General features: G+C 48.2%; 7 protein-coding genes across 8 annotated transcripts in view; 5 read left to right on the top strand and 2 right to left on the bottom strand.

Moving 5' to 3' along the window:
• The first annotated feature begins 2272 nt into the window (after positions 1–2272).
• Positions 2273–3752, top strand: LOC6736073 (proteasome subunit alpha type-7-1B). Its single transcript, XM_002082938.4, has 3 exons — positions 2273–2461; positions 2533–2762; positions 2943–3752. The coding sequence occupies exons 1-3, from the start codon at positions 2360–2362 to the stop codon at positions 3367–3369; spliced, it is 759 nt and encodes a 252-aa protein (XP_002082974.3). The 5' UTR covers positions 2273–2359; the 3' UTR covers positions 3370–3752.
• Positions 3753–4201: 449 nt separating this feature from the next.
• LOC27209295 (suppressor-of-stellate-like protein) lies at positions 4202–5315 on the top strand. Of its 2 annotated transcripts, none has more exons than XM_016184741.3 (3): positions 4202–4348; positions 4407–4928; positions 4989–5315. In XM_016184741.3, exons 1-3 carry the CDS (start codon positions 4338–4340, stop codon positions 5113–5115), a joined length of 660 nt encoding a protein of 219 aa, XP_016029464.1. In that variant the 5' UTR covers positions 4202–4337; the 3' UTR covers positions 5116–5315. The 2 variants fall into 2 exon arrangements, with proteins under 2 accessions (XP_016029464.1, XP_016029465.1); XM_016184742.2 differs by having other exon boundaries at positions 4323–4348; positions 4413–4928.
• A 2140-nt stretch (positions 5316–7455) lies between these two features.
• Positions 7456–10054, bottom strand: LOC6736071 (stress response protein NST1). Its single transcript, XM_002082936.4, has 2 exons — positions 9137–10054; positions 7456–9038 (listed from the first exon to the last, which is right to left on the bottom strand). The coding sequence occupies exons 1-2, from the start codon at positions 9927–9929 to the stop codon at positions 7594–7596; spliced, it is 2238 nt and encodes a 745-aa protein (XP_002082972.2). The 5' UTR covers positions 9930–10054; the 3' UTR covers positions 7456–7593.
• Positions 10055–10068: 14 nt separating this feature from the next.
• Positions 10069–10884, top strand: LOC6736070. Its single transcript, XM_039292918.1, has 2 exons — positions 10069–10676; positions 10738–10884. The coding sequence occupies exons 1-2, from the start codon at positions 10377–10379 to the stop codon at positions 10882–10884; spliced, it is 447 nt and encodes a 148-aa protein (XP_039148852.1). The 5' UTR covers positions 10069–10376.
• Positions 10885–10951: 67 nt separating this feature from the next.
• On the top strand, positions 10952–11879 carry LOC6736069. The gene is made up of 3 exons (XM_002082934.3): positions 10952–11176; positions 11236–11553; positions 11606–11879. Exons 1-3 carry the CDS (start codon positions 11117–11119, stop codon positions 11807–11809), a joined length of 582 nt encoding a protein of 193 aa, XP_002082970.1. The 5' UTR covers positions 10952–11116; the 3' UTR covers positions 11810–11879.
• Positions 11880–12132: 253 nt separating this feature from the next.
• On the top strand, positions 12133–12824 carry LOC6736068. Its single transcript, XM_002082933.3, has 3 exons — positions 12133–12242; positions 12299–12616; positions 12678–12824. The coding sequence occupies exons 1-3, from the start codon at positions 12183–12185 to the stop codon at positions 12822–12824; spliced, it is 525 nt and encodes a 174-aa protein (XP_002082969.1). The 5' UTR covers positions 12133–12182.
• Positions 12825–14310: 1486 nt separating this feature from the next.
• The window catches only part of LOC6736067 (5-hydroxytryptamine receptor 1D), a 35255-nt gene continuing 25829 nt past the window's right edge, over positions 14311–23736 (bottom strand). The window contains exons 2-9 of the mRNA XM_039291463.1: positions 21625–21853; positions 21443–21568; positions 20515–20631; positions 18333–18405; positions 17799–18262; positions 17119–17250; positions 16863–16988; positions 14311–16199 (exon numbers count right to left, since the gene is read on the bottom strand). Coding sequence (XP_039147397.1) covers positions 15495–16199; positions 16863–16988; positions 17119–17250; positions 17799–18262; positions 18333–18405; positions 20515–20631; positions 21443–21568; positions 21625–21846 — 1965 coding nt within the window. The 5' untranslated portion in view covers positions 21847–21853 and the 3' untranslated portion in view covers positions 14311–15494. The remainder of the gene's footprint in view (positions 16200–16862; positions 16989–17118; positions 17251–17798; positions 18263–18332; positions 18406–20514; positions 20632–21442; positions 21569–21624; positions 21854–23736) is intronic.

Below are 23736 nucleotides of genomic sequence, written 5' to 3'. Positions count from 1 at the left end.
TAGAGGGATGCATGTAATGCCTAATTTTATATCAATATTTCACCATTAAATGGATAAGATAGGAAAATAATAAAGACAGAAGTTGAAGGAATTCGCCTTGTTGCGAGCCCAGGAACAGCAATGAAAATCATATATTTTGTGTATTTATTTGTACAATGATTAATTGTCAACTTGCTGAAATATGCTTTTTTCGCATGCCACATGCCACAGGCGTTCGAGGACTGCCAACATTTTCACCATGTAAACACATTTCACCGACCCATTCCATCTCGATCGCATTCCCATCTCCATTGCCAGTTCCACTCCCAATCCCAATCCCTATCCCAATGCCAATCTCGTCGTGTTCAAATCGCTCGTCATTAATTTCCACACATCGGAGTGGTGGTGGGTGGGCTCGAGAACAATGGAAGCACTTGAAACTGTGCTCCAAACCTTGTTTATCCGCAACAGCGTCCTTAACTTTTATTGGGTCTTTAGTTTGGACGGCGACGGGGGTTTAAGTGGGTTTTGGGGTTTGGGTGCTGAGTCCTGGCTGCCGCCGGGTTAGAGGCAAGAAAAACAACAATCAACACCATTTGACGCTACAAATTAAGCTGGGAGCAAACAAATCGTGGCAAGTTCCCTCGGCTTTGCCCGCCAAACTTCTTGCTGTTTTTAGCACATGTTGTTGCCCGCTTTTATGTGGCTGTCTCGTCTGCCTTCCCGCTTTTCCGCCTTTCCGCTCATGGTTCGGCTCAATCCCCATCCCAGCCCCCGAAACGGAAACCCACTCCACTGCTCGATTGTCTCAGGGGCAATTCCCCTTCGATTGGCGATGCTCACTATTTATGGGGCAAAAGTGCTTAATCAAGTGCCAAGCGGCAGGGGCACGCACCGAAAACACGGCGTATACTTAATTTACGCACATTGCCCGGGGCCAAAACATTCCTGAGTGCTAATGAAGCCATGGTCTTAGCATCGAAAATTCTTATTTAATTAACAAGTTGAACAAGGGCTTAACCACTAATGGGGGGACTTTGCACATTAAAAGTGTGTATTTAGTTATTGAAAAAACTGAATTTATTTCGCTCTATTTTAAAAACAAAGAGATCTTCCTGTTTTTATTGTTGAAAGAGAGGTTGGTGCTCAAGCGATGTACTTGAAAAGTTAATGAATAATCCTCAATAGCCAATTCTCAAAAATATTTAACTATTCAAGCTAACTCGTAACTTTGGAAAACACGGATTGTGAATGTTTTCGCGCTCGGCGCCGCTAATGCATTTTGATTGTCAATTTTGATAAATGGCTTTATTAATTCATTTAGCGCTTGGCCCGCGGCGAGGGTAATAAAATTTTAAACAAAACGCGTGGCCATCAATGCATAAAACATATTTCCGAACGCGAACCTTTGCATGGGCGACAACGTGTGTAAATTGGTAAAATAATTGCATTTTTGTGATTCTATTTGCCGGTCGTTTGTTTGCAGTTCTGCCTAATTTATTTATTCGGCAGCGGCACTTTTGGCAACGTTTGTTTTTGGGAATTGGCCATATTCGGCTGGCACGTGCCTAATCCTGGTGAGTATGCGCCACACCTAAAGGACCTCCTCCTCCTCCACCGCCGGCGCACGGCTGTCATAAAATGTTAAATATAAATTTATGCCAACCTGCGCGCTGCCGGCATACTAAGCACCGCATCAGGACGCAGGACTCCGTGCTCCGCGCTCCGGAGAGTCGCAAAAGGACGACTCTCCGGCGGAGTCCTTCTTCGCTGGTTGGCCAGGCACATTAGCAAAATGAAGCTGTTTCGATTACGATTACATTTGCCAGAGATTTGCGCTTTTGTTGCACTTTGCGATTTTGTTGTCAGCATTTCAGGCGGCGAGCAGATGCCAAGGACACAGGACCTCCTCAAGCAGGGTCCTGCTGGAAAATCGAGCTGGCGGACAAATTGAAATATTCGCAAAATGCGGCTGAAACGGTTTTAATGTAATTGCCCCATTTCGTTGTGACAACGATAATCCGATTAACACGATAATTGTTAATTCGCCTTTGGATTCGATTATGTAGATTTGCCTTTGAAGCAGATTACCTCATTATTGGAAAATGATTTAATTGCATAACTGTTTGAGAGGACACTAATAGAAAATATATTAAAACCTAGTAAAAATTACATTTTATGATAAGCGAATTGTGGAAAAAAAGCTATTAAAACAATATGTCAGCAAAGGGGTAATTATGTTTTCATAAACTTGGTTAAAAGTGGAAAGTGGATTTCCAGTACGCACCTAGCAGGCGTTTAGATCCTAAACAGATCCTAAAATTTCGATCTTATACATAAAGTACACTCCATAGTATTTTAAATAATTAGCCCCACTTCAATGGCTCAGCGATACGATCGCGCGGTGACCATTTACTCACCCGATGGCCACCTGCTGCAGGTGGAGTACGCCCAGGAGGCCGTCCGAAGGGGATCCACTGTGGTAAGTCCTGCCCTGGTCCTGGCGGCCACCCGGACTTGCCTATTAGTTAATCCTCCAAATACCCACTAAAGATGGGTCTGCGCACCAACAACGCCATTGTGCTCGGCGTGGAGAAACGTTCCGTGGGCGACTTGCAGGAGGAGCGCATGGTGCGCAAGATTTGCATGCTCGACGACCACGTGGTGATGACTTTTTCGGGTCTCACCGCGGACGCGCGGATCCTGGTAAGCCGCGCCCAAATGGAGGCTCAGAGCCATCGCCTGAATTTCGAGAAGCCCACGACCGTGGAGTACATAACCAGGTGAGGAAGAGCACTGCCTACACAGGAAAAAGTATGCAATGAGAGAGCAGAGTTGCGAACCACAAAATACTCTTGCATACTTTTTGCTGCTCATTCGAAAAAGTTAGGAACTGTTCTCTCAGTGCAGCCCCTTGGGCTAATTTGGATTTACCTTTTATGTCCTTTCCGCTTCCCATGCAGATACATAGCCCAGCTGAAGCAGAACTACACGCAGAGCAATGGGAGGCGTCCATTTGGATTGTCCTGCCTGGTTGGCGGCTTCGACGAGGATGGCACTCCGCACCTGTTCCAAACGGACCCCTCGGGCATCTTCTACGAGTGGAGGGCCAACACCACCGGCCGCTCAAGCCAGCCGGTCCGCGATTACATGGAGAAGCACGCGGACGAGATTCTGACCATCGCCGACGAGGCCGCGGCTGTCAAGCACATAGTCCGCACCCTGGTCAGCGTGTCCTCGCTGAACCACACCCAAATGGAGGTGGCGGAGCTCAAGTACCGCCAGCCACTGCGTATGATTGATCACCAGGTCCTGGCCGATCTGGAGCGCACCGTTCGCAGGGAAATCGAAGCCGAGGCGGAGGCCAGTCGCCGACCCCGTGCCCCCTAGTTCTGGCTAGCCACCCTGGTCCACCCTGGCCGCCGTGGCCCCTGGCCATTTTCATGACCAATCAAAAGTTGATAACCGGTCGTGCTCTCTTTTTCTGGGCAATTCAATTTCGGCCGGGGAGATGGGGAAAAGTAATCAGCAGGAAAAATGTGTAAAGCGGGCAAATCACTTAATTTGTCTCCAGGGCGTATTTGTTTACTTTATATCCCTCTCCGGCGGAGATGCGTACGCTCCTTTCAGGCCAACCAAGTTAAAAAGTTTTAAGTGAAAATGCGAATTGAATTTGTAGAGGAAAAATAAGAAAGTGCGCGCACACATGCAGAAAATGTTTGTAAATCGAAATGGTTCCCCTTGATTGGGTTAATAAATTCCTAGGTGCCAAAGAATGCCCTTGATCCTGATGCGAAGAACATGGTTTTCTGAAGGCATCTTTACATTAAAGCAGGTAAGTTCCCATTGCAGAAGTAATGCCGTTTTTTTCGCCGTGAGTTCCATTTGCGATTTCCTGCTCCACCTACACTAGGTTCCCCAGGCTGTCATATTGGCCGTTCAAAGTTGAGTTCCGCTCATCTCCTGAAATCAAGTGCTTCAACCAAAAAAAGGGTTGCAGAGGTTAAGGTGTATGCTGTTATTAGGGTTTTCCCTGCCTGAAGGGTTAATCAGGGCTGCATCATTGCTGTCAACAGTGGAGCACCGCACCCTCCGTTTCCCCTTTAGCAGCTGGAGCATCTGGAGCATCAGGACTACGTTCTGGTCATTACAGACGCGTTTTGCGGCCTCGGCTTCCAAGAAAGCCAGGCTTCTAGCTGTGAAGGTCATCGAGTCCTCGGGCCATTAAGGGTTGGAATCCTGCTGCCCTGTCGAAGCCCTGACATATCGATTGTTGTTGAACTGTCATTGTGAAATAGTAGGCCTTGTCATTTCGCACTGTACTTATTCATTATATTTAATTCAAGTGAACTAGCAACATGTCGTCTCCGTAAGTAACTAGGTTTTCCCTATAAAAAACATAGCAAATCACAGCAAAAAACTTTAAGCAATAGCAACGAGATATCAGATGGCAGTTGGATCAGTTGGTTCCTTGGAATCATGGGAAACGAGTTCCTCTGCCGCGTGCCTACTGATTTTATCGCGGACAAGTTCAATCTGACGGGTCTGGAGTACTGCAGCCATACACTGGACGTGGTCTTGGATCCAGAGTTCGACAGCGAGGACTGCGACTGCGACGATGAGGAGAAGCTTTATGGCATGATCCACGCCAGATACATCGTGTCGCCGCGTGGCTTGGAAGCTATGCGCTTAAAGTACGAGAGGAAGGACTTCGGTTTGTGTCCGAGGGTCTTTTGTAAGGGGCAGAAATGCCTGCCAGTGGGCCTCACCGACGTGTGGAACCAGGATCATGTGAAGCTGTACTGCCCTAGCTGCTACGACGTCTTCGAGCCGCGAACCATCAGTGGAATGCTGGACGGAGCCATGTTCGGGACCAGCTTCCCGCACATGTTTTTCATGCAGATGCCGAACTTGAGGCCCCATCCGCCCGTGGAGAAGTACGTCCCCCGGTGAGTAATTCTCCGAATATAATCCTGGTTCTTTTCTACATAGAGCGCTTGCACTTGCAGTCTCTATGGATTCAAGTTGCACCCGAAGGCCCTGTTGCCGCCCGAATCGGACGAATCCCCGCCAAAATATATCGAATCCACGGCTAACAAGTCCCAAGTCAATGGCTCCAAGATTTTCAAGGAATGATCTAAATTTTTAACACGAACACGAAATTTTAACACACGAACAAAGCACACTAAAATTGGTTGTATATCTTGTTGTTGCAATTAAACAGATGCGTTGATATGGCCAGTGACCACTTACACATGGGTGTGCTCTCTCTGCCCTAAACACTTCACACTATTCGGTTCAAGCTGGCCATATCAAGCACTCATTCGAACAACAAAGCGTACTTGCGTTAATAGTGGTAATCACCTGGGAGCTCGGAAGTGAAGCAGCTTTAAGCGGCCTATTCATCCGCTTAGTGTCAGACACTGCGAGAAAATGGGAGTCCTGTCCGGTACTAGTTTTCGAGATGTATCCTCTGGAATTGGCATCAAGTGCACAAGGATTAAGGATTTACACTCCAAACGTTGAGTTAGATTATATTTCATCGCTGTGTGCTCCTTGAGTTCGCTGGACTACGCAATAAAAATCCACTTGGCGGCACAACCTGCTAAGCCGATAATGGGAATTACGTTGAGCCGAGGCGTGGGCAGGGATTCGTGAATTTGCAGGAGCAGCCGCGTCCTGTTACTGTTCCTGTTCCTGTTCCTTGCCACTGGCATCTCCAATAAGTCATGCCTTTATTATTATTTACTGCCGCCCTGGCGCTTTCATTTTAAGTTTTCCACGCCACTCGACGCCTTCCACTTTCCTTCGAGTGGAGAAGTGCGCCTTTTCCGCTTTCCTCCGTGGCGCCACCACCCCCGTTTCTCGCACTTTTCACACTTAATTTCATTAAGTAATCTTTCATACTGCAGCTTTTATTGAGTTTTAAACTGGCGGACCGTATGATGAGAATGGCTGGTGGGAGGAAAACGCGGGAAAATGGAAAAGCGCAGGATGCGAGCGTTTTGTTTTACATTACAATTGAGCTGGCAATGTGGCTGGACTCGGATTCCCTTTCTCTGGCGGGACCTTGTGGCTTCGTGGCCACCTGTTGTTCGCATCCGTCATTACTTATTCATAGTAATTTCTAGGACCCCATCGAAATACGGAAAGAAAGCCCGCCGTCTCATTTTCCACGTATTTATCCAATTTCAGACGGAACACGTCGGTCCGCGTGGGCAAACAAATCCGATTGCTGTTCTTGTAAACAAAGTGTCTGCACCCGATTGGAAACTCTGCTCCTGGTGCAGCTGTGTTTCCATTCTTCCGCCAGTGTGTTTTCAAGAATGGTCGGGTATTTGATTGTATCGCCGCAGGCTCCGCCACTTCTATCCACCAGTGGAGCCCAGTGGGAATACCCCACCCAACCACCCGGCTCCCAGCTCCCGTTTTCAGAAAGTTGTTTTCCGAGTGCCGCAAAAGCCCCACTGAAATATTATTGTGTGCAGGCTTTTCAAAATATTTTGACTCCCTTCGCTGGACACACAATAAATACAATTCGAACGAGGTCTTTAGAATTTCAATTTTACGAATGATTCCTGGGCTGTGGAATGCACAAGAAGGAGTACGACTTTAATCCGATGCAGATAGAAAATAAATAGGAGCAATCGAAAACTGCATTACTGGTCTGTTTTGCTGTAGATATGTATATACATAGTTTAAGATCTCTATCCATTGTTGCATGCAACCAAATTGGGACTTCAAATGTTTCATTATCTCTTTGGCTCGCAGTCGGTCCACACTTCACACAGTTGACGTAATTTTTAGACTCTCCGCGATTAACCCCGTTCCGGCTAAGCAGTTCAGCAATTTATGGTTAATGGCACTAAATTGGTTAACTTTGGAAGGCGGCAACTTTTGCAAACTTGCCAAAGGAGAGGAAGACGGCCGGTTCCGTTAATTTGGAGCCAAGCGGTTGACCAAGCCCCGAAAGACAGCTGCAAAGACCTAGGAGCCGGCTGATTAACCCATTGGGACGGATGGCCTGCTCCGTAATTATCCCGGCGAGATTGGCCGGCCGGAACACTCAGTCCACTTCACTCCGCCGGAGGACGCCGGGTTCATCAGCCTGGTTAGCAGCTCAAATTAAGTTACGGGCGGAACGCCGGACATGTCTGCCCGGTAATAAGCTAAATGAAAACAAAAATGGATGTCACTCAGTGCCGCAAGTTGATGAAGATGAAGCAGGAGGTCTTTGAGGTCCTGGGGCGGGGGACGTAACCCAATAACTTTGGCCACGCATTAATTGGAATTTATGAAGCCGGCCACTCTACGCCGGAGATTCTGCGCTAAACAAAGCGCGTAAGTGTCGCTGGAAAGGGTTACTCACCAATCCTGCGACTCCGCCGAGAAAATGGCTGAGGAAATGGAAAACTGGCAAAGGGGAAGAGAAGTCCCTTTGCGCCAAGTTTAAGTGCTTTTAAAAAACCATTAACGTCATTTCCTCAGCTGTCTGGCTCCATTCAATGATGGCCGAGCATCCTTTTTTCTATATTTATCTTTGCCAACGGACAACATCAATACAATAAGACCGAGAAACGTAAATTTTGTTAAAGTGGATGCGATGATTCCTGGTTACTTGGCCTTCTTCTTAGAATCTGGCTGCAGGGATCCGGATCCCCAGGTTCCAGTTGGATTGGGCACGGGTGCTGGCCTATCGTTACCAGTTGGAGGAGGTGCCACCGAGGAACCAGCTCTCTTGGAGATGCTCTTCATCCTACGTCTCACTGGAGGCTGGGATTTGGGAAGAGGCACATCCTGGGCCTCGGGAAGTTTTGGTTCCGGTGCAGTGGGCTTGGGTGTGCTGATGGGTGGACTAGTAGGCGGAGGAGGACCTTTCAGGCTGGAACCTGATTCCCTGGCATTGGGAGCCAAGTCTGGTTTGTTGAGGGTACTCAAAGCCTTGCCCACAAGACTTCGGAAAGGGGGCTGTGCACTCTTGGTCAAGTCCGGCATGGGTGGCAGCTTCATGGAAAGCTGGCTGATTTTCCTCTGGTTATCCAGCGGGTCGTTGTGGATCACCTGCATGGGACCGGGACAAGCGGCGACCGTTGGAGTATCCGTATAGCAAACATGACGGCCATAGTCAAAGGACTCCTTGCTGTCCGTGGCGGGCATTCCCCTGCGGTGGAAGCAGTTGATGGGACAGGAGGCGACACAGGGAGTGTATGGCTTCTCCACCTCGGCCAGCTTCTTGATCTTCACCGAGTTGCAGTAGATCTGGTGGCGATCGGCCACCTGCTCCTCGCGGCACTTCTCCCGCTGCTCGTACTTGCGGTAGGCCAGCTCCGCCTTGGAAAAGAATCCTGGCCAGCAGTAGTCCCTTAGACTGCTCCTCTTCACCATCCTGCCCTCCGGTCGCATGTCCAGCTGGTTCTGCCGCTCGTAGCGATCCACGGCGGTGGCAATGGGATACAGAGGTCGCCCTACCTTCCTCGACTCCTCCATGATCTCGACCGCCTGCTCAAAGAACTTCTTGTCATCCTCCAGGTATGGATCCTCATTGCAGGCGGCTAGGTTCATTAGCTCGGCGCGCCGCTTCTCGAGGAACTCATCCCGCTGGCCAAAGAGAACGTTGCGCAGCTCCTCCTTCACCTTGTCCCTCTTTCGCTTCTGAGAGGCATCGAAGAAGCGATTCGCCTCGGCGTTCTTTAGGCGGCGCGCCACATGGAATCGCTGCAGCTCCTGCTGGCGGCGGAGCTTCTCGGCGTCCTGCTCCCGCTCCAATTTCTGATACGCACGGCGCTCCTTGGCCAGCACCTCCCTTTCGCACTGGCGCCGGTTCTCGTCCACCTGCGTCTCAAAGGCATGGCGGTCCTCCGCGTGAATCTGGCGCTCTTCCAGCTTCTTTTGGAGCACTTGCTGCGCCTGGGAGACACGGAGTGCCTGTAGCTCCCTCTCTTCCTGACGCTTCTGCCGCAGCTGCTTTACGTGGCTTCCATAGCGACTGTCCAGATTGCGACTAGCCACGATGTAAACGCAGTTGCGCCGGTCGTCAATGGCGTCGCAAATGCGCTCATCTGGAGGAAAGAAATAATATACATATATATTATATATATTATTATATATATATAATAATATCGTATATATGTATCTAGTTCTGCTCCACAGTACTTACGTTCTGCAATATCCGCCTTCTCTTGGAGGGACTCCTTGTAAGCCTTTCGATTGAAGGCGATTTTCCGGGCCTTCTTCTCTTTGAGCGCCTTCTCCTCCTTGTCCTGCAGACACTTGTAATGCGCCCGATCCACCTGCTCCTCGAAGACCCGTTGCTCCCGCTCGGCCTCCCTGATCTTCGCCCGCTGCGCGATGTCCTCCCGCATGAGCTGGGCATGTTCCACATTCTTAGCGGTCTGCTTGGCCACCTCCTCCTCCTCGGTGGCGTGGCCGAAGGGCACCAGGGCCGCAGGACACAGGTCCTCATCGGCCCTTTCCTGGGCACGGGCTGCCTCCGCTATCTCCTCGTTAAGGGCCTCATTGTACTTCCTCTGGTGAATCATTTCGCTGTAAATGAGCGCCTGGTGCAGAGCGCGGGGTCCAGGCTTCAGTTGATCCAGTAGGCGGTTGGCTCGCAGGATCCTCTGCTTGCGCAGCCGCTCGTCTGCTAACTTTGTGTCCACATCCTTTACCACTGCCATGGCCTCCTTGCTCTGCGCCCTAGCTGATTTCTTGACCTTCGGAGCATTGGGATCTGTGAACAGGCTGCACAGGAGCTCGTTGCCGTCCTTCAGGTACTGCCGGTACCTGCGTTCCTCCTCGACGGCCTCCATTTGGGCATGCTTCTCATCCTGGCGAGATCGCCCCTTTATGGCTGCAAACCGCTTGGCCGAGATCACCACAGGATGCCGCGTAAAGCGCTTTCGGACAAAAAGTCCATCGGGACCCACTTCCTTGGGTTTGCACACATTCATTTTGGCTATGGCAGCATGAATATAGAATCAGTTCGCAATGTTGTTGGTTCGGCAAGGGTGTTGTATGTATGATCCCTTAGAAAACAGGACAGCTTCTCTATAAACGAAATATATCTAAACTCCTGGACTACTGTGCATCAAATATATCTATGCTATGATTTACCTAGATACTTTTGTTATTTTCTGCATGGGTTACGCTCTAAGAAGATTAATGATCTTCGATCCCAATTAATGCCTAATGGCCAAGTTCAAATGGGAATGTATGATGCAAGTGCACCTGAGCATCGTCAGTCCTCTACGTGTGCTCGAAAGGAAATCATGGAACAAAGGATTGCTATTCTTATAATAGTTGCCTTCCTAGTCTGCAGTGTAAGAGGAGCAGTATCAAATGTTCGAATTTGATTATAATACAAGCCAAAATTTCCCCAGGAAGCTACATTTGCCAAGATGACGAATGCTGTGTGCAAGTCCTATAACCAATCGTGGGTGGTTATTCACTACTGCCGCCTGAAGGCCTATTCCCGAACCAAGACCAGCCTGAACGTAAATGCCACTTTCGTAGAGCCAGCCAAAAAGATATCGCTTCATTTAAAGTTAATGAAGAAGGCCAATGGGTATAAGCCCTTTTTGGTTGACTACACCTTCGACGCCTGCGAGTTCATGAAAAGGCACAACCATCCCGTCACCAAAATCGTGTGGAACATCATCAGGAACGTATCCACGGTCAACCACACCTGTCCCTATGAGGTGAGACTGAGAATTGAAGGTCACTTAATCCAGTTTGTCGGAATATTTTTGGATATTTTAGGGCTTGCAGGTGGTAAGCGACTTCCATAACATCGAAGTTCCTGTTCCACTTCCGTCTGGAGAGTACCTAATCCTATTCGATTGGTTATTCGACTTAAGGCCGCAGTTTGCTACGAATGTGTATTTCACCTATTCGGAGGAATATTAATTTACGAGAGTGTCAAGTGGGTTCGAGTTTTCGGTCAGTACCGGTAGTGTATTGGCTGGTTGAATTCGGTGTTATTGAAACATTTATTAACTGTTTTAAATCGATATTTAATGATAATGTAATAAACGCATTCTCCACTTAACCATCAATTCAATTTGATCAAAAATAGAACACATTTTGAAGCTAAAGAGCCGGGTTACGTCAGTCATCCACGGGTGGTCGACCAAGAGCCATGGATCACAAGGTTTTCATTTTCGCAGTTTCGTTATTGGTGGCCTATCTAGGCTGCGGAGTAAGAAATCGGACTGCAGGACCTAATTACATGTCAATTAAAGCTACATATTCCATCAGGAGGCGCCCTTTCTCAAAATGACAAATGCTGTGTGCAAATCGTATAACAAATCGTGGGTAGCCATTCACTACTGCCGCCTGAAGGCCTATTCCCGAACCAAGACCAGCTTGAATATAAACGCCACGTTCATCAAGCCAGCCAGAAATATATCAGTTCACTTAAAGACGATGAAGAGGGCCAGTGGGTATAAGCCCTTTTTGTACGACTTCACCTTCGACGCCTGCGAGTTCATGCGAAGGCGCAACCAGCCAGTGGCCAAGATCATCTGGAACATGATCCGGAACGTGTCCACCATCAACCACACCTGTCCCTATGAGGTGAGGTCTCCCCAAACTGTCATTTAAGTGCGTAACCCGTTCCATCTTTCAGGGCTTGCAGATGCTGAGCGACTTCCACAAAGTCGATCTCCCTGTGCCACTGCCATCTGGGGACTATCTACTAATGGTCGATTGGTTGTTCGATGGCAAAGCGCAGTTCGCCACGAATGTATATTTCGCATATATGGAGGACTTACTGCCGACGAGCTCGAAGCACAGGAGGGGCAGTAAGGAGTTCCCCCACGTTCGGAACTGATCTTAGGATGCTAATCACAAAAATACGGAAATTGTAACGACACTAGAATTCGAATAACAAACAAAAACTCCATCGAGACCCTTTTATTCAGATACTAACTGACTACACAACTCAGTTTCCGAGAACTTTCGTTTTGAAAGGAAGTAGATCCTGAGGAAAGAGGAAAGTATAGATTGCTTTACTTGGACTGCCAAGTTCACACGCGTCCAACAGAAGTACTTATACAACTGGCAGAATGATCTTCGATGTGCATACATATTCACATACGTAATTTTCCAGCTGAATGGCTCCATGCTAGTTACAACTAAAATTTGTATTTAATGAAGCTCATTTACCTGTACGCCGTCAGTTTTCAACGGATTGGTAAACAGGCATGGATCGTAGGGTGGCCGCATTTGCTGTTTCGGTAATACTTGGCTTTCTGGTCTGCGGTGTAAGAGATCCAATAACATATAATATATGGTATAAATACTTGGAAGCTTCCCCCAGGAGGCACCCTTCGTTAAAATGACGAATGCAGTGTGCAAGTCCTACAACAAAACATGGGTGGTTGTTCACTACTGTCGCCTGAAGGCCTATTCCCGAACCAAGACCAGCCTGAACATAAACGCCACGTTCATAGAGCCAGCCAAGAACATATACCTCCACATGAAGATGATGAAGAAGGCCAGTGGGTATAAGCCCTTCCTGTTCGACTACACCTTCGACGCCTGCGAGTTCATGCGAAGGCGCAACCAGCCGTTCGCCAAAATCGTTTGGAACCTGATTAGGAACGTGTCCACGGTCAACCACACCTGTCCCTATGAGGTGAGATCGTAATTTGACATATTTTAGCCCTATTTCGTCGGGATGCTTTTGGATATTTCAGGGCTTGCAGATGTTAAGCGATTTCCATCACATTGAAGTTCCCGTTCCACTTCCGACCGGAGAGTACCTACTTCTGCTTGATTGGATCTTCGACTTCAAGCCACAGTTCGCTACGAATGTGTATTTCACCTTCGTGGAGGAAAAGTGAAAAGTTTCAATCTGAGAGCGATATGTTATCAAACTTTTCTCTGATATATGCGAAAATGTTTAGATGGCCCGAAGTGGACTTCACCCCCTGGTAAATATCATCCGGACCTTAATAAACTATGTTTCGCCCTGTTACTATATGGCTAAGTAATGCTCGAGATTATAATGCTCTTTGTTCCAGTACCACCTCCTTAAGCGAGATACTTACTCCATCAATCGGGGATCTGGTAGCCAGTAACATGCTTTCATTGCAAATGAGACTATATCCAGGGAATGCCTTTGTTTCTCGATGGCCCCTCATTAGTTTTCCATAGCTGGTTCATCAGCCCATAGATATATACTCGGAAAAGCTGAGCGAATGGCATTCAGGAGGTCTTGTTCGGGTTCCGGTTCATCGCACAGAATAATACAAATCGCAAATCTTTATGCAAGCATTAGCACGCCGATAATGATGATTTCGAAAGAACGCTAAAATATTGTTAATTGGTCAATTTAGCTCGCTTACTTTTGCATCGCACTGAACATTTTGTAACCCGCTAAAAATTTACAGAGGGAAGGCTTCTATTTGCGCCATTTTCATATAACTCCGCAATTAATTGGCGCCATAAATCGCATTTGAAGACTGGACCTGTTCCACTGCGGCACATGATATGCTGGCCATCCGCAATTAGATGAACCCCAATTAGTGTTAATCAAATTAGGCAAAACCCGGGTAAAGCAAATGGCGCTCCGTCCAATTCCGGCAGGCGTCAAATTATACAGAAAACTCAGATGGCACACAAATGGAATCAAGAGGGAAAAGGCAAGTTGACTTTCATGCGAAAAGTTTTCCGGAGCTGGGCGTGAATTCCTGCACCCAAAATGTTCATGGTTTTCGGGGATTGGATTTCGCGGGGGGCGCTGTGGGCGTGGTCAGACGGCAAACACCGGCGATTATTGTTCCGAAATGCAGCGGAGCGTGTAATTTTTTGGGCACGGAAGAAACGCAAAGAATCCGCATCCACATCCAGATTTAGTTTGAGATTCAAATTGCCCAAAGAAACGATTGGACGAGACGGGAAAAGGGCGGCGAACGCGGCCTCTGAAAATTGTTTTGCGAAAATTAGTTTTCAAACTTTCCCGTCCGTTTATCTTGCATTTCTGACGGGCTCGTCCTTTTTTTCCTTCGTCCTGCGGGCCAAATGGAAATCTAAGCGCAGTGTGCGATATTAATTTGCATTTGGGCCTTGTTGTCATCTGGTCTGTGGTGCGGGGAATCGGGGTGCGGGGCTCCGTGGCACAATAAAAATCAAATTTAAATAATTTTTAATTTATTTAGCAGCGCTTCGGTCGAAAGTTGTCGGTGTTTTTGTGTAATTGGGATGGGATTCTGCGGCTGTTTCGTTCTGGGATCCATTTGTTGGCTTCTTTTCGACGCTTTCGGCGTAATTGCCTCGAAATTACCTTTTGAGTGGGCCAGAGCCAAGGGAAACGAGACTTTATGCAAATCGCTTTAGTGATATTTATTTATTTCGATTTGAATCCTCTGCCTATGAAATACGTTTGTTACACACCTCGCGTTCATTTAACTAAAGTTAGACTTACTTAAACGGTAAATTTATTTGGCTTTAACTAGTCAATTACTTAGCTACAAATTAAAAATGATTCAACAGCAATGTCCACATCAGCCGACTTAAATTCTTGACAATCACAAAGTTAGGATTTGATTTTGATTCGTCGAACAGTGAGTAATTTGGTATACGACTCGAGCTATGGAACTACAACTATGATTAACCACAACGCTTTAGGGTCCGCCGATATCAGAGTCTACGTAGATCCTTAGTCCTTAAGTGGTGGAGAGCTTGGCGAAGGGGTTCCGAATGTCGAGCGGGTTCTGAGAGGAAAGTCTGATATCTCTGTTTTCCATAAATCCTACGTTTAATTTAGCCGACGCACGCACAACAACTAGGATTATATTATATGCTACTCGTGGGTATGTTGGGCTGGGAAACTTAGGGTATCACAAACATTGAATGAACACTTACTATGGTTAACTTCTGCTTAACTCGGCTAATTGCGATCCCCCAGATCAGGTGTGGTAAAGAAAGTCTAGCTAGTGGGTCTTGAAAGTTCTCAGATGGACAGCAATCATTCACAGATTACTTTATAGAAAGTGGAATATCTGAGGATAGGTGCTATCTATCATAATCCTTTGTTTAGGCTTCAATTCAGAAAGGGCGCTTTCTACAAGCCATGGGTACTTTGTGAATCTCAGGGACTTTGAATTGAAATTGAAAACCCGACCAAAGGACCTCCTAGATCTTAAGCCTAATAGAAAACACTCATATTATGGTTGGATCATGCGATATTATATAGACACTCACACGCACATACACCTATGGAATCTTATAGATACTCGTTCGCTCTCACTCCCTATTCTGTGCATGGTTATACCACATACTGGGCATCCATGATCCCAGTGCCCTCTGTGATCCTACTTGCGATACTCGGCCATTGGAAAGCCGGACTTCTCCGGCGGCGGACTGTGGCAGGCGGCGCGAATCCGGCTGAAGCGCAAGCTGCCCGTGTGGGAATGGAGACGCGTCTTGGCCTGCTGGTGCAGCGGATGGTGCGAGCACTTGGCCTGCCTGGCCAGCAGTTGGTTCTTGGCCAGGATCACGTCCTCGGCGTACTAGATGTCCGGAATGCTGCGACCGCAGGCCAGCTTGCCGGAGGACTCCCCATCCCCGTTGGCGGCCTTGCTCTTGGCGCAGTTCACGTCGTGGAAGAGGTGCTCGCACAGCTTCGGCTCCGAGTTGGAGAACTTGCCCAGCTCTGCAGCCGTGGCCGCCTGGCTGAGGTTCAGGTTCAGCTGCAGATCGCTGGCCTTGCTGAAGGAGGTGGTCTGCTGCTGGTGGTGCTGCTGCGGCTGGTGGAGCTGGTGGACCAGGTGGTGGGTGTAGGGCAGGTGGGGCGGCAGGTGCTTCTGCATGGCGTTCAGGTTGCCCGAGCTAACGGTTCTCTCCAGGATCTCGCCCCAGTACTTCTCGGAGAGGCCCTCGATGTCAGGCCGCGTGGTGGAGAAGGCTTCCGTGGCCTGGTGGTTGTGGACTCCTCCGCCCATGGTCCCTCGGATGTACTGGGAGGCGCTGCGGCTGAGGCTGTTTGTGCGCGAGCGGCCGCAGATCCCAAGGACGGAGCCACCAATGGAACTGGCCACTCCGCCGCCAGAGCTGGGACCTCCACTGGATGGACCTCCTCCTCCTCCTCCTGCTCCGCCCGGAGGACGGGATGATGGCGGCTCCGGGGGAATCGGAAGCGTTGTGATTTCGAAATCGTTAGCATTGATGTGACAACAGCCTGATTTGTGCTCGGGCGTATCCTCGTGGGGGAAGCACTGAAACGGCAGGGAGGCATCATAAATTCCGACTCGCACAAAAATTAATAAGGATTTTAAATGCGCATTTATTCCGGCAGAGCACAAGGTTGGGCCATAAATATTCCACAGACTGACCCCGGCTCTCCGGAAGTAAATCATGCAACTTGACTGCGTTTACCAAAATGGAATCAGGACCTATGGGATGGGGTTTGCGGGGCTACGAGGATGTAAATGCCGTTTTAGATTTGCTCTTTCATAATTCAAAATCACTTTGCAGGACCTGCTATTGTTGTTGCTGCGTCTGTTGATTGTTTACTTTGCCCGGGCCAGTCTGCCAGCTTTCTGGAGCTTACACCTTCGGTTACGGATTTATGGGGGTTTTCGGGAGGATGTGCTCCTGTTTTTGCAAACTTTGCGCTGTGCAGCCGGAAAATTTGCGAGCTGCAGGATGCACTTGGGCGAAGCACCCATATTTGGGCTTGGGGATTGGCATTGGGGGAGGTCAATGAAAGTGTGCACGTGGTGTTTGGAATAGGGATAAGCGAATCAATCAATCAGGGCTTATGGCAGATTTGCTGCTGAAACAGACAGTGAACATCGCTCCAGATCAGAGAGGCAGTAAATTAGCCCCAGAAGAGGAGATTCATCTTCCCACTGTGGGATACCCGACCCGATACTCACTTTGTTCGGCATCAGCTGGCGACTCAGGCGGCGGAAATCGGAGTTCAGCAGCCAGTACATGAACGGGTTCCACAGACTGTTGCTCAGCGCCGTCCAGGTGACCAGGAAATCGAGGAACGGCGGCAGCTGTGGACGGACATAGCACAAAATGTCACAAAATCAGAACTGATGAGCCACGCGTGGCCTCATTACGTATGCGCCGCGTGGTACGCAGCACAAAGCGGCCACACAATAATCCTTTGTACAGGACACTTGCCTTGGATCCCGTGCAGGCGGTGACTATTTCCTGAATCGTCCACGGAGTGACCATCACTATGAAGCCCAGTGAAATGGCGGCCATCGAGCGCGAGGTGGATCCGCTGGAGTTCTTCTCTTGGATGGGAACAATCTGTGGGAATGTTGCGGCAATTCAATTAAAGCGACTATGGTGCTACAATTTGTTGATTCAATTTTGTGTAGATACTGCCCAAACGAAATTCCTATTCCTGTTTATTACCAATATAGTTGAGTATTCTTTATAGTTTCAGATACAACTTCTGCTGCTTTCTCTTTTGCTAAAATGTAATATTGGCTTCTGGAAATATTTTATACACGGAAAGTGAGTAAAGTAACTTTCACAGCTCGAGTTCTTTTTTAAGTGAGTTTTAGTTTAGTTTACCTGAGTTCTGGAATTTAATTGAATTAGCTGGTACCATTATTGAATAGCCCGTTCACAAATAGTAAAAGCTGTTAACAGTTCTTTAAGTTCTGCGAGTGCATACTGATAGACCTAACAATTTGTTTGGCGATGCCGAGAAAATTCTATTTACTGCTAACTTAATCCCCAACTCGCTCGCCTGAGCAAACTGTTGTGGAGCCCGCCTCCTTCATTCTTCTTCATCCTTCTGGCCAGCAGGCCACCTGGCTTCCTCAGTTCACCCGGTTCAGCTGGCTCACCTTTTTGGTAATCTTGTTTGTCATGTTCGGCATGCCGGCCAGTCCCATGCTCATGGCCATGCTGAGATGGCCCATAACGGGAGGTCCATGATGGTGGGGGTGGCCATGGGGGTGGTTGGGGTGGTTTGGGTGGTTGGGGTGGTTGGGGTGGCTGGGGTGGTGCGAGTGGCCGTGGTAGAGGTGCGAGTGCAGTCCCGCCTGCTGGTGGTGCTGCTGGTGCTGGTGCATCTGCAGCTGCTGGGCGGCGGTGGGGTGTGGGTGCGGATGGGGGTGGTGGGCGGCCGCCGTGAGGGGCATGGTCGGATCGTTTAGCCGGAAGCGGCTCATGTGGAAGCTGGAGCCGTAGCAGTACATCAGCACCATCGTCGTGGGAAAGTAGAGGGCGCACGTGGACAGTATCCTGTAGGATGGCTTGCTGTAGAAGGGCTCGCAGGCCATTAGACCCGTATTGTTGAAGTAGTAACCTGCGCATATAGTTTATGGTTTGACGTGTTCGAGAGCACATTGATGGCGGGCCAATCTCGGGCAGCTCACCTTTGGGCAGCACCAGAAAGCCAAACACCGTCAGGCTGATAATCCAGGTTAAACTCAGTATGGCCACGCAGCCCTGCAAAATGAATACACAATTAGTGGAGCACATTTCCGCCAGGTGCGGTCTGATTTATGACTGGCGAAGGGCTTCAGGCACGTATCCCCTGCATTTCAGGAGATATCAATTATGGCCGATACTGAATTGGAACCGAATGTACGTTGGGTAATCCATTTTAAGTGTTTATTTAGCTAGAAGTGGCTTATATCAAACTAAGGCAAGCTGATAAATCTGAAACTCCCTCTTCAACTTTATAATTTCCTAAAATTCCACTCGCTTCACTGCACATTTCATCTGACATTCAACAAGGGAGTCCAAGAGGCCAAAAATGGAATAACCAACTTTTGATTATGCCAAAATCACTTGGTGAAGGGTGCAGACCACAGGGGGAAAGCGATACTTCCGCTCTTTGGAAGTGGAAAACTGCTGCCACAATCGCACTGAGTTACTGAGTTACTAAATGCAGCATTCTGACATCCTGAATGCGAAAATGTTGTCCACCTGTCCACCTGAAAAAATGAAAATGGCCCCATCCCAAGTGCCAAAAAGTCCTGGAAAAAAGGGAAGCTCAACTTTTGTCCGTGTCTCTTTGAAACGGACCTTGGCTGTGATTAATTTAATTTACGCTATCACATTTAAAACTTTTCCCGAACGAAACAAACAACGCAGGGGGATCCCAAACAGTTGGGTACAATTTTTGAAATGTAAATATTATTTTTTTGCAGGATTCCAGGAGTTTTTCGTAGAGCACAACCCGGCGAACGCTGAAGTTGTAAGGATAGTCAGCAAATATCCTAGATTACAAAATAATTGAATTTCCAAGTGCATTTAATACAAATTGTGAGTGGCGAACAACAAGGCGAGTTTTGAGTCAAGCTGTTAAATTCACTAAAAATTAAGAGATATATTCAAGACTGGCTTTGAATTTATGGCACTTTTGAAAGTGAGCAAAAACGAAAGTCAAAGTTCCCCATTACCATTACCAAGTTCCGCCGAGCATTGGTTTTTCTGCATCCCCAGTATTTCGCATTCAGCATCCATTTATTAATTTTCGACACTGCGCCCATCATTTTTACAAACGAGGCGTGGCAGTGCGCCAGTTCCGCACACTCGTCCAATTTTGGAGGCCAGATGGCAGGAAAAAACCGAAATGGCGCCGATTTTCGGAGCATACAAAATTGTTATGTAAATTTATTTTCCACTATTGGTACTTCCCCGTTTTCCCATTGTTTTTTTGTTTTATTTGGCCTGATTGTATTTTCTTTTATTAGTTAAATTACAACTGTTTTCAAAATCAGCTAGAAAACAGCGAGAAACTGAGACTTTAAATCAAAGCTTGATTATTTGGGGGAATGGATTCTAAACCACACATTTATTGATCGCCAATTTGAGCTGAAACAGTCCCGTTCATTTGGGACAAGGACATTCGGGCTTCGGTGTCCTTAGCCGACTGTTGGCCTCCTAGTTTTCGTTTGTTTACAGTCCGGGAGCCATAAATTACGCAAGGGGGGAATGGGAAATAGGGTTGGTTGAGAGCTCGTTTGCTGCTCTTTGGTCCTGGCTGCGGTTTCCGTGGGAGGTGCCGCTTCATTTGCCTGCCTGCGTCCTGGAAAAGGACTTTGCTGTGGTCGTCGCCCTCTGCCGAAGTCATTGCGCGTAAAAAATCTCTAGGCCAACTTTGCTCCCTTTTTTTATCCCCATTTTATACACTTTTCGAATGTCTATTCGACTTGGCCCGCTCGTTTTTTTTCGGTTTTGTTGGTTTTTGCCAACTTTGCTTTTTCATTCGCCACGATGCTTTGTTTTGCACTTGCTCTTTGGCGCTGCCCACCCATTTTTTGCCTGTTTAATGACTGTCAAGCTGCTTAAAGCCCATTATCCTTATTTATGCTTGCGTAATTGGCTCGCCGACCATATTGTGTAGTTGCTGTGCGGTGCTCTTCCCATTGTTATAGTCGATTTTATTGGCGCGTGATTTCTCGTCATTACGCCGCAGCTTTGTTTATTGTCCTTCCGAGCGCGAGCGCAAGAACAACAGGATAAGGATCGCCGAGGAGCGTGCCTTATCCGGGCAACCCAAAATAGAAGTTCCCCATCGATGCGAGGCGATAGGACGTGGAATCTTACCTTCTTGCTGGAGTGCTGGTAGTAGCGGCGCGGATGCAGGGCACACATGTATCTATCGACTGCCATGCAAACCAGGATGACGGCGCTCTGCTGCGAAAGCGCTCCTCGGAGCAGGGCCTGGAAAACGCGGAAAAGCCGGAAAATGCGTTACTGCTCGTTTAGAAGTTTATTATTTGTATTATGGCTTTCGGCAAACTTTTCCGCTTGTCGAGGCGAAACGAAAAACTTGTAATGAAATTATTAATCGTCAGTATGTGTTGAATATCAGTGAGTTATGCGGGGAATGCGTGCATGTTTTTCAAATAACCCCTAAGTGGCAGTTGGAAAATGCCAAATTTCGTGTTAGAAACGACATCGTATAAAATATATAATGTGAGTCTGGTTCCCATGAAATTAGTTGTACGAGTGCTATCTGAATTTTATTACAATATTTTATTATTTATTTAACCTTTTTAGGCATGTGTAAATGTACGCAACTATTTTTGTGATGTATTCTATGTGATTTAGTTGCACGCTTTTTGACACTTGATAAGTGATAAACTAACAGTTCCTGTTGCACACTCCGTCATGATAATTAATGCCACTTCCCACAAAACAATGGCTTTTCCATGTGCACTAGCTTGCTAACCATATGGCTGGGATAACTTTCCGCTTGTCACACCTCCTGCATCGGAACCCTGACTCTTACCGCAGAATCCTACACTCTCTCGACCACGTTAATACTAGCATTACACATTGTTCCACCCGTTAATCGGGATTGTCCGTTTCCATCACCGCCATTTATGTCCAGTAATTACCGTGCATTGTGAAGAGAGTTAATTGACCGCAGTGGCAACAGCCGCAGACGGGAGACGGGTGTTCCACAACAAATTATCGCACTTCCGCCCCACTTGTTGACCTGGTGGTGACCCACTCTTGACCCGCTCACCTGTATCTGACAGAAGATCTCTCCGTACGGCCAGCAGTGGAACAAAGCCGGCATTAGACCGAATGGTGTAATTAGCAGACCAATTGTCAGGTCATTCAGGGCCAGCGAGGTGAGCAGATAACGGGGCTACAAGGAGAGACACAAGATGTACAAGGTGTCAAGCCAGTGACTCAGCCTCCCACCTGTTGGTGTATGTAGGCCGCATAGCGGCGGTTGTTGATGACGAAGATGACCAGGCAGTTGGCCCCGATGACGCCCAGTGTGAGGACCAGGATGAGCACCGCCTCGATGGTCTCCGCAATCCCTATGTGGGCGATGAAGTTGTGGCCGGAGTAGCGTGGATGCGAGCAGCTCGAGTTCTTCACGGCGGGTGCTACCAGGAGAGAGCCAGTCTTTAGATCCATGGCAGAGCTGCAAGAAAGGATATGAAGGATATAAGTCTTCAGAAGCTATTAAAGCGTAAGCGAAAAAAGTACAGCAGCACAAAGCTCCTTGACAACGTTGAGCAATCAAGACACACATGGAAAACTGAGATGGAATTGTCTATATGGCGTGTGACCAATCCGTCGTGTGGCCACAAAGGCCCAGTTCGCAGTTTCTTTCGGGGATGTCTTCCGCTTCCGTTTCCGCGGCGAGGAATGCAAAATGCCGACGATTTGTTACGCCATAATGAAGCCAAAGCATGTGAAAGGGAAGCCGCGCTGACGATTTATCAGACGGAGTCCTCCGAGGGAGCGGCAGGGAACGACTAAGGCAGGCGGCAGGATGGGCATGAGTCCTGCTACCGAAACCGCAGTGTGTCACTACTAAACAGAGTGCTCCACATAGACAATGGCGCAACAATGGGCCAATATGGCGGCACATCCGGTCCCGAAATAGCACAGTGACATAATGAAAGTTAGCAGTATAATTGGATGGCAATCCCCGTCCGCCCTGCCATTGCCATTGCTGGCGATAAATCAAAACACTTGTTCTCCCCGCGAGTCACGTTGATGTCTCTCTTTGGCGATCCGTCTGCGAACGGATGGCACGGTGAAAAATGTCCTGTGCAGCGGCATTGCTTTAAAGATTTTTCCGCTTTCCACAATCCCATTTCCCTGCTTCTCCACCTCTCCTGCCCACGTGACTGTCGCCTGCCGTCTGTCTATCTGTATCATTTGTTTGTTGTCGCATCTCTTATTAAGTTTCGCCACGCATACTATACCCACTATATGCCGGGCTCCCGGATCTGCGCCTTGATTTATCGTGGCCCGTCCAAAGTCGCCAGAGAGTCGGGATGTCGCCGGGCCGTTCGGTTCGGTTTTATGCTAAGTCCACAAATCACCGCATGATATATAACCGAACGGCAAAACATTAAGCTCACCCAGTGGTCTAGACTAAGTACGCCAATGTGTCCCAGGTTGCAGGTCCGAGATCCCAATCCTAGTAGCCAGTGCCCCGTTGGTGGGAGTACAGGTTTTTCATTAACAAATCGTTGTGCGGGCGGCAATAAATCCTCAACTTTGGCTGAATCAATTAGGATGTGGTTAGTGAGTGGCATTGCGACTCCATGTGTGCGTCCCAGTTAAAAAACCAATTTCCATTCCCAAGTAATGAAAGGGGAAATTCGCTTAATTCCTCCCATTGTTAAGTCTAGCGTAATCGAAGAGTTGCAAGTGCAGGACCGAAAAGCCGGGGCAGAAACAAACTGAAAGGTACTGATGAAAAAAGGATACCAAAGCCAGACGCAAATGCAAAACCGCGTAATTGTTTTAAAATGCACAACGAAAATGGCAATAAACGGCAGATCCGCATGGTAACTGGTAACTGGAAACAACCCGCTTCATGGGCGAACGCCATTAAAATAAACGAAATTTCCATGCCAAATTTCAGGAATGAAGGCCCTGTGGCGGGCGAAGTCCCGACAGAGTCATCAGGATGGTGGGAGCTCGGATTCGTGAACTCAATTCGATGACATCGCCAGAGACAAATGCTGAATAAATAATTTGGCTGCCGGATTAGAGAGCCGCAATCCGCTTTTGAATTTACACTCAAGTAACTGCCATTAGTGGCGCTCTATTGCATATCATTAGGCGCCACCGCAAATGCAACTCGCAACTCGAATGCAGCTCGGCTGCAATCTGCCCCTGCCCCTGCATCTGCCCCTGTCCCGCAGTGCCCCAATCAGCGGCCATTGTGCATCGGCCCTAAGCCGCTGCCGGAGTTACTGCAGCTACTCGCCACTGGATTTGGCGAGGATGAAGCTAACAACTCGCCACGCACTCTCCTCCGGCAGCCAAATGGCGAAGAAATAT

This window comes from Drosophila simulans, chromosome 2R (genome assembly GCF_016746395.2).
Source record: "Drosophila simulans strain w501 chromosome 2R, Prin_Dsim_3.1, whole genome shotgun sequence".
NCBI classification, from domain to species: domain Eukaryota; kingdom Metazoa; phylum Arthropoda; class Insecta; order Diptera; family Drosophilidae; genus Drosophila; species Drosophila simulans.
This window is presented reverse-complemented; position numbering and strand designations above follow the sequence as displayed.